Genomic DNA, 9493 nt, shown 5'->3' with positions numbered 1-9493 from the left:
TTATGCTTTAAATTTGATTAATATTAAGCAATTAAGGCCGGTTTCGCGGTAAATTCGTCAACTCGGACGGCTTAATAACATGCCCGTCTTGGATTCAAAACCCGTATACAACATATTCCTCATAAGTAGGTCTAACTATTTGCTATGGGTAATCAACATGTCGCTGAAAGCCATGGCCACTAGCGGTACAGGAAGGCCTTGACCGACAACGGTTGTTGTGCCAAAGAAGAAGTCTTAATAATCAAAATTAATGTAATAAAAAAAAGCGAAAAAGTTTTTTCCACATTGCATGCACCAGAAGCGAAATTATTTGCATAATTAAAATGATTTAAAATTACAAAACCATTGCCATTAATTCAAGCTGTTTAAAAATGCTACCAAGGTCTCGACAGTGTAGTGGCAGCTTGCTTGGATTTTTATTTTAATGTCTATTGTAAAGCTATAATATAATATTGTAAAGCTGATTGGCATGCATTCTAGGATATTTTGGAACGACATAAAAATTGTATGAAGCTAAACAAACAAAAAAAAAACAAAAATCATAAAAATACCTCTATGCATCTTGAACGTTAACCCATTTCAACCCAACATACATCCGATCATTAGATTTGTTGTTGAAATATGGTTTATTTTCGTTTTTGTTGATGAATAAGCACACGTTTATTTTCAAAGCTTTAATGAATCAACGTTGAAAGCTTGATTGATTTCTCCGACCAAGCACATTGAGCAAATCTTTCCGTTCAACAGGCATTATCAGCTTGGGATAGAAACTGAAACGGTGCTAGAAATAGTGTTTGTCAGCTCGCACATGGGAAGCTTCTGAACGCGAGCTTCGAATGTACAGCTTTCCTGAAATGCAAGCAAGCTTTATAAAAGTTTTCCCTGTCTGGCTTGGTAGTCCTGGCTGTTCTCAGTTCAGTTGCTGCTGCAAAAATAAGAAGAAATATGTCCTGTTTTTTTCCAGATCAACACAAAAAGTGACGTGAAACGTTAAAAACGAAACATAACAGAAACGTTACAGCCATCCATCATACCGCTTGGCTGGAGCTTTCACTTCGAGCTCGCCAAATTTCAGCACAGGACAAGGGGTGGTACTGCTGTGGGGTTGTGTGTGTGTGTGTGTGTGTGTGTGTGTGTGTGTGTGTGTGTGTGTTTTGAGCAATAATTAATGACTCCGATTCTTGAACTGACCGGGACGTACAGCAGACGGTCCCGGAGCAAGTGCACGTACTTGTGCAGTCGATTGGCTCGGATCGTGAGATGCAGGGCTGCAGTAAGCAAGATTGATGTTCATAGCGATGAAATGGATCCCGACGGGTGCACTGGTAAAAGCAATAAAGACGAGCATGACCAAAAAAAATTAATGTATTCCGGTGGTAATGCTGGAAAGGATTTTTATGTTTTGGGTGAAGAAATAGGAGTGAGGGAATTAGCTTCAATTGCACTGGCACCATTAATCATGCTTTCGTTCGCTTCAATCCATGTCCATTGACGCAATCGCTATTGCGAAACATTTCATTCTAATTTTCGTAGAATATTTCAAAAATTCATAGAAACATTTCACCAGCAAGCTCTGTACAAGCGAATCAACTTTAACCGCACTTTTTTTTTGTAATGAAAGCACATCGACAGATAAGCCATGCTCTGGCGCTGAGTGCCTGTCCAGCATCCACACCGGGTTTGAGATGAGTTCCGAACGCTCCAAACACACAGCACACCGCCACACGTTATCAGCCGCTTCGGGTGCCCGAGCGGCCTCGCGTGAGTGCTTGCGTGTTTTGCGTGGCAGTGCGCATGTGAAGTACAAATAAATCGCCGGGTGCGCTGACAACCATCAAACGCACCCACGAAAGCTTCGATCATATCGAAAGCTTTCGACACTCACGGTGAGCTCCGCAGCATCCAGCAGCCAGCAGCCAGCATCTCGGAGCACGCGTCGTCAGTACGGTCGCATCCTTTGCAGCCGCTAGGGTAATAGTGCACGGCTTTCTGTCCGACCTGCTGGCCGACCCGATCCGAAAAGAGATCCTTTAAAAGCTGAGGGCAGCGAGCGACCAAGTGTCAGTTAGCAGCTAGTTGCCCGCCGCTTCCGTTCTCGCTTGCGACCGTGGGAGTGCAGCGGCCCAGTTATTTCCCCCAGACACAGCACCAGCACCTGCCTCCCTGCTCAACACCCCTTCCCTGCGCCATCGGGGCTGTTGCTTGTGATGCGTGTGTGAATTTGTGCGTGCGTGTATGGGTGTGTGAGTGTGTGTGTGTGTGTATATGGGTGGGAGTATAAGTGAAGAAGGACGCTGTACACGCACGATTCCGACATACACACAGTAGGGTGCTTGGTCCGCGTGTCGCTTCCGGTGCTGGTGCGGTTTGCATCCGGTGCCCGTGACGTACGTGAGCGATTTGCAACTCTTCTCACCTCCTGTATGCCGCAGCGGCACCTTGTTTTTGGTAGAAACCTCGGTGGAAGAATTTTGACAGATCGTGTGCGTGTGTGTGTACTAGTGTTGCAAGAGTGCTAGTGTTCGTTACGTGCTGAGGCTGGCGGCTCAGGTAGCACAGCATCATCTGTTTGTTGACTGCTCCAAGCTCCTGATTGTGTGTGTGTGCATAGTGAAGGTACGGGTTGAATGTGTTGTTAATTTGCTTCTTGCATTCTTTCCTTTTCATCAATCTCAAAGCGCTCCTATCAACCATTATATCAGATAAACAATAGCAAAAAAGATAGAAAGAGAAACGAAACAGACGAGAAACCCAGAAAAGAAAAGAGAAACAACAAATCATTACTGTCGCAGCGAGCGAAAGCATGGCCCATGCTGGTCCTTCGAACACGAACTGACGTTACGCAGTGAGCGTGTGTGCGTGTGTTTTGTTTTTCTTGTATCCAGAACCGTACACAGTGCGTGTGCGTGTGTGTGTTTTTTTTTGTTTGAACTTCACACCCCAGCAGGGGACGTTTTCCACTTTTTGACAACCGACGGTGACAGTTGCGAGAAAGACAATCCTGATAATAAGCACATATCTCCCCAATCGCTGCCTCCCATTTACTCCTCTTCAAACAGGAAAACAGGGGAAACGGCGTCACCCAAAACCAAAACATTAGCACACCAACACTGACGAGCGCACTTACCACCAATACCACAGCAAGCGTCCATCAACCACTACTAGCAGTAGAAAAGGAAGGAGCAGCAGCATCATTCAACCAGCTCGTGAGCCACTGGCGTAGTGCATAAATAACGCAAAAGCGTGTTCCTCGTCGCTGCCCTTTCCCTGCCTCGATTCACATTTCCTTCCCTATACCGAGTGCGTGTGTGTCTGTGCGTGCGTGCGGCTGTGTGAGTGAGTGAAGAGAGCTTTCGCCAAGCGGGGCTCGACGGAGGAAACGAACGCGCAAGGGCGCAACCGACGCACTGAGCTGTCGCAGTGAGACGTGAGACTCTCGCACACCGGCATCCCTCCCTTTTCCTCCCTGGCACAGCTCCGTGTCACTTTGTTGAGCGTCTGAGAGCCCTGAGCTCGCACTGAGTGGCTGCAGCCGAGTGTTCAACTCAAGACCATGACGGGTCGGTGGGCTCACCCGTGCTGGTGGGCCGCTTGCCTACTAGCGCTTCTGCTACACGGTCCTGCTCCTGCCCGCGCCCTCCCGGACGCCATTCGAATCGGTGAGTACAGCTTGTGTATCAACGGTAGGGGATCCCAGAAACAGGGGATGAGGCGGGATGCAGGGTACAAACGCAAATAATAACGGATCCGAGTTTGTTGTTTAAAAGTTTGAACGATGCAGGAGCGCTCGGGAAATGCAAGACCGAAATGGTAGTGCACAGCAGATTCGGTGTACCATCGGTGTACCCATCGGTAGCAAAGAGAAGTAAAACATACTACCTGTACAGTTGCACAGCGTAACCGGGCCCCAGATGTTGCCGGTGGGAGGCATAAAACATATAAAAAAATGCGTGCGGAAGAGCTTCTACCCACTTGAAAGCCACCCGTTTTTGTCAGCCCGATGATAGCATAGTTGATATGCATAGTTTAATGAGTCTCCACTATCATCTCCGTCCCGTTCGGTGCGGCAAGTATTGTGGAAACGAGTGCAGAGATCCTTCGCAAATAGAGCGCGCTGGGTTGGTTTCACAAGTTAACAAGCATAACACATCTCCAGACGCGGGGCTATTTCGGGAGACGATTGGAAGGGCGCTTAATTATGATGTGCAGTTGTGGCGCACTAGTCGTCCGCGAGACGTCTCTCGCCATCGTTCGGACAAGCGATATGTCCGTCGTCGCCGTCGTCGGTCGCGTAATCGATGCCTTTTTGTTTGTTTATTGCTGGCTTAAAACTGCTTTGTTGTGATGAGTTGCAAATACCGATTGGGCCGGAAAATTGGACCCCGGTCCACAATCGACAGCATAGTGCACAAAGGTTATCGGTGAAAGAGTGTTGTTGCGTTGTTTTTGATGCTCTGTTTCTCTGTAAGTTTATGTTTGGAATTCGCTTATCGGTAGTCGATAAGAAGGAAGAAACAGATTAGGATTTAATCGTTTTCTTTGAAAGCAAAAACGATCTTTTTTTATTCCTTCTTGAGAGCGCGTAAGAGATTACTTTATTACCTTATCTTTTTGACACAAATATTGACCTGAGAAGTCTCACGGAAATGTTTACTCACGACGAAAAGAGCCGGATTGTATCAATGTTCAGATTAGTCTTGAACCCATGACCTCTGTTGCATATGCTTGAGCGCTTGTTACGACGCTACGGGAGCACTATCTGATATCAGCGCTTCAATTACTTATAAAAGCCACGGTACAGACACAAATGTCTCAGTTCGTCTTCAAATAGGTTTTTTTTGGATATAAAATCTTGTAGTAAAATTGACATTGTCAATGGTTTTTGATACAATTGATATAATTAACGCGTATCTTATCTTACAACATCAACACACTAGAATATAAAATCATTCAATCTCAGGTTTCTTACTCTCCAACTTCCCTTGCCAGCTGCATGAAATAACATACACATACACAAACGCTCATTCTTACACAGTGTTCTTCCATAATCGCTCGTTATTTATTTTGGATTTCCTTTGCACCGCGGTGTATTAGTTGCGCTCATAACGTCTCAATTCGTTTGACTTGGGTGACGTGGGGGTGGGCGGGGGTTTGTATTGGGCGTAGAAAATCGCTTGCATTAAAGCTGCTCCAGCTACGATCTTCCTTGTTGCCGCAGGTGGTCGCCATGTTGATACACCTGGGAGTATTACTTTCCACCTGGTTCCTCTCCTCTCAGGCGCACTCCACCCCTTGGCCGGCTAGCTGTAAACGTTCGTCCAGTGGGAATAAAGAACGGGACCGGAGGAGTGAGGAACCAAGAGGACCCTAACCGTACGTGACGCCGAAGGGAACGAAGGCTCATCGAGGGAGAGAGAGCGAGAGAGAAACAAAAAAAAATACGAAAATGAAACCACAGCATGTGCGCCTACGGGCGTTACCGCCTCTCCTCCTGTCCAGTAACATCCAGCTGGGTTGGAATTATAATTTATCTTCCAATAACATTACTGCCCCTCCCTTCTCCCCCACTACCAACTGTTTCCACTCGCCTGCACGTTTGTACCTCTCGGAATACTACCCTGGAAGATATCGATTCCAACGGGTGGGGTGGGGCAGGAGGATTGGCCCAGAAAATCCGGAAAAGTCATGATTTGCCCAGCCTCTTCCCCCTAACCCAGCCGTTCTCAGTGTCCTTGCCGTTTGATGAAGGCGGAAGCGCCACTCGCCTCTTTGCTGTGGATGATTGTCTGTGGACGCTGACGGGGCACAAAATGTTGATGCTGGTCGTTGTTGTACCTCGCTGGTGGATGGGAAGTCAAAAGGAACTGTGTCACACACACACACACACACACACACACACACACACATACACACACACACACACACACACACACACGTGCAAGTTCATTGAAACCAGATAAGGACATCACCTTTTGAACCGCAACGGGGGAGGTAGAAAAAAAAACAACATCTCTCTTTCAGAGTTGTAGCATGAACGCAAGGGAAAGGCATATAGTGTGATTTTATGATTAGTAACGTTACCACTTGCCGTTCTATCCATTTTACCCAGCGTGTAAAAAATAAGCTAAGACTGACCCTATTCTCGATTGAGCTTTCAAACATTGTTCGAGTCTCTTGTCATTTGATTTTAGAAATGTGGTGAAAAGAACAAAATAGTGTTCCTAGGTCAACAGTTTCTACTCGTTGTAATTACTTTTTGTGTCTCTGAGGCATCAAACTTTGACTGTAAATCGATTAATTAAGTCAAGGCTTGCAATCGATACAAAGTTTTTGCTTGGTTGCTATGTCTGTGGGACCCAAAATGCGTCAATTGCAGTGACATAATTAATTAATTTAGAATATCACAATGTTACGGGAAGGTAGGTTACGACGGACGCTACAGGTAAGATGGCCACTTCTCATAAACATATATTAAAAGATTTTTTTTTCAATATTTCATCAATGTAGCAAGGTATGACAAAACATAAAAAAAAATTCAAACGATATTATAAAAATTTGTCAAATTTTTGAATTGAAGAAATTTTCAATCCTGCGCACCCTTGTAGATCTACTAGACTTTGACTACTAGAAATCGTAAGCTCTATAACTTGCATTGTTTCGACCGTTGAAAGTTTTATTAATTGAACGAAATTTTGTGATTAGTATGCTAAAAACTGGCGAAAAAACGGCAATAAAAATACTTGTTTTCTGGTGGTTTAAGCATCCTTACACTCAAGTTATGCTATTACACGATCGACGCTGATGAGGCGTTTCCTAAATGTTGTTGCCACGATTTGAACCTTTTGTGTTTAATTCAACAAGAAGAGGTATTAACATGGCATCATTCACTAACAGATGACATATTTCATGGGATCTTTCAAGATCATGAAGTTGAATTTAGACTTAATTGCAAAAATACCATTAAGGGCCTATTTATTACAAATATTTAAGGCCCACTAAACATGTTGGAGTCATGGACTCTTCTATAAGCTGTACCCGATGATTCAATAATGCTTTAGATTCTGCATTTTACCATATGTCAGAGGTGGCACTTACAATTTCTAAAGCCACGGCTGGATGAACCGTCCTTTCAATTGACCAAGATACTTTTATCGAACGTACCAGGTCGTGGAAAGCAATAAGATATGTTGAAATAATTCTTCAATTTCAAACATTTTCTACATGACCAGATGGACGCTTTTGATGGTGTCCCTCTTTCCCATATCATATGTCCGTCTTACCTGAATATTTGAAAACTGCACAAAACATGTTTTAATTCACGATAAAAACATAAAAAAAAACAATAGAAACTTCAAAGTTTCAGCACACTTTCTTAACCATTTTCCTTAATGCGTTCTTTTTAATGGTCCTTTCCCTATCTATTGTTAGGACAATTTTAAAGGTTTCAAAAAAGTCTTCGAATAGGCTCAGCAGAAACAAAAATAGATCCACACTTGGTAGCTCAGCGCCAATGTTTAGCGATAAGGATTGTAATTAAAAATTAAGGAACTTTGCACATTGCAGCTCACGAGATAGATGTTATTGGAGCGTTTTTATTGAATTTAGCTTACATGTTGGATCCTAAAAAGAAGGTTTCAGAAGATCAAATAAATTGAAACAAAGTAAGTATACTGCGAATGGTGCATGAGTTACAAAATGTTTCACGCAATTCGAGAGGCGTTATTTTGGGGTACTGGTCAATTTTGACCTTGACGTGTTTGGCACAGCAGATGATAGAGTACAAAAAATAGTAAATCTGACACTTTAGTAACTGTTTGCTAACTTCACCAAAGTTCTGGATAGTAAACTTCTACCGTAGCAAACGAAGCAGGGCGAGAAAAACTTGCCCTCTTCTACTGCTACTGCTGTCGTTTGCTCCCACGATCTCTGCACCACGGCCAGCAGCATCCTTTTCACTTTCTTGATAAATGGCTCTGCGATATCACGCTTCGTAAGCATCGTGTTTTATTTTGCGCCTTCTTTGGATTGGTGCTGTTGTTGCACCGAGATTTAGCCTCACCGTTATCGCAATCTCGCGCTCTCGGTGGAAAAAGTTCACGTCATGGGGTTAGCCGGATGTTTGTGTTATACTTTTTCTCTCTTTATCTTGTGTTTGTGGTTTGTGGTTTTCTGCTGTCAGGTTCTGTCAGGCCGGTTTCGGGACCCGATAGGCTGGTCATGAAAAACGGTATGAAGGTATTACAGAAAAAAAACAAACTACTACAAGTAGAGCAACTAGATAGAAAAAAGAGAAAAAATACACAACCGGTGACAGCACGGCGAAGAAAAACTGATCCATCAAAATGTGTAACTGGAAATGTACATAAAGATTGTGACAATTTTGCTCCCATTCTTATGCCACTGCTGGTGATGTCCACTTTTTTTTTCTTGTCTCCTTCTTGTACCGTAGTGATAGGTTTCTTTTAATCTCAACGAGGAGAGAAAAAAAAAACAGTTTAGGAAGGGTAGGAATTGAAAGCTTTACATTATTCCGATAGCAACCGGAAGAAGTGTCCCCAATTCCACTGCTTGCGATGCTTGTTTCTGGGTGTACGTGTGTGTGTATGTGTGATTGATTGACTTGCAGGAAGCTTCGATCTAGCACAGACGCACAGCGAGACAGATAGCAGGAAGCGTGATGATGGATTCGTTTTTGCGTAATCGACGTAGTTCGACCATGGCCTCTTTGCAATCCCAAAAATTCCTAATGATCGATTCATTCTGCAAGCGAGCAGGGAAAGAAATGGTCCCTCTTCTTCAAGCTCCCCCTTCCCCCCGCCACTTGTTTAGACAATTTTATTGTTTATGGTTAAAGCGGACGAAAATTTCAATCAAAAACTGTGCAAAACTGGGCGCCGGAAACAGTGTTCCCAAAGCGTTCCCAAAGCGATAAAAGTGGGAGTCGGCTTTCGGGAGGTGGGGAAAACGGGAACATTCGATTTGCCATCCTAGTGAAAGAGAAGGGAGGAGGGAGGGAGGGGGATTCAGGAAAATGAAAAGGCTGAGAGTGAAAGTTTCTTTCGGGTGAAATAACCCTGTGTTGCCTCGCCCTCACCCGTACTGAATTTCTTTTGATTGAATTACTACAAATCGTTCCATTTCTTGGCCGTGTCTGCCCGGGAGAGCTTAAAGTGTAATTGTGTGTGTGTGTGTGTGTGTGTGTGTGTGTGTGTGTGTGTGTGTGTGTGTGTGTGTGTGTGTGTGTGTTAGTGTGTTGCAAAATGAGGAAACGGAATGCAGGGACGGCTGTTGTTGTAGCTTTTCCCCATCCTTCCAACTCCCTAAGGCTGGAAGCGAAGGAACCCAAACTCCCAGAAGGGACCAGTTTGCCAGGATCGCTTCGAAATAAATTCACTATAGTTGTGGCTACAAGAAGGGGACGGGCAGGAGGATAGGCGGACTGTTGACTAAGAGGGCACAATATCACCCGATCCAGTGCTGCTCTCACCCGCAC

General features: G+C 44.4%; 1 protein-coding gene across 13 annotated transcripts in view; it reads left to right on the top strand.

Moving 5' to 3' along the window:
- The first annotated feature begins 1624 nt into the window (after positions 1 to 1624).
- LOC4576020 (glutamate receptor ionotropic, kainate 2) overlaps positions 1625 to 9493 on the top strand; it is a 116135-nt gene continuing 108266 nt past the window's right edge. For 3 of the 13 annotated variants that reach the window (XM_061642575.1, XM_061642492.1, XM_061642560.1), the window contains exon 1: positions 1625 to 3659. In XM_061642575.1, coding sequence (XP_061498559.1) covers positions 3554 to 3659 — 106 coding nt within the window. In that variant the 5' untranslated portion in view covers positions 1625 to 3553. The remainder of the gene's footprint in view (positions 3660 to 9493) is intronic. The other 10 variants (XM_061642530.1, XM_061642544.1, XM_061642522.1 and 7 more) reach the window with 10 other exon arrangements.

This window comes from Anopheles gambiae, chromosome X, assembly GCF_943734735.2.
Source record: "Anopheles gambiae chromosome X, idAnoGambNW_F1_1, whole genome shotgun sequence".
NCBI classification, from domain to species: Eukaryota; Metazoa; Arthropoda; class Insecta; order Diptera; family Culicidae; genus Anopheles; species Anopheles gambiae.
Note: the sequence above shows the minus strand (reverse complement) of the source record. Positions and strands in the feature narration are given on the sequence as shown.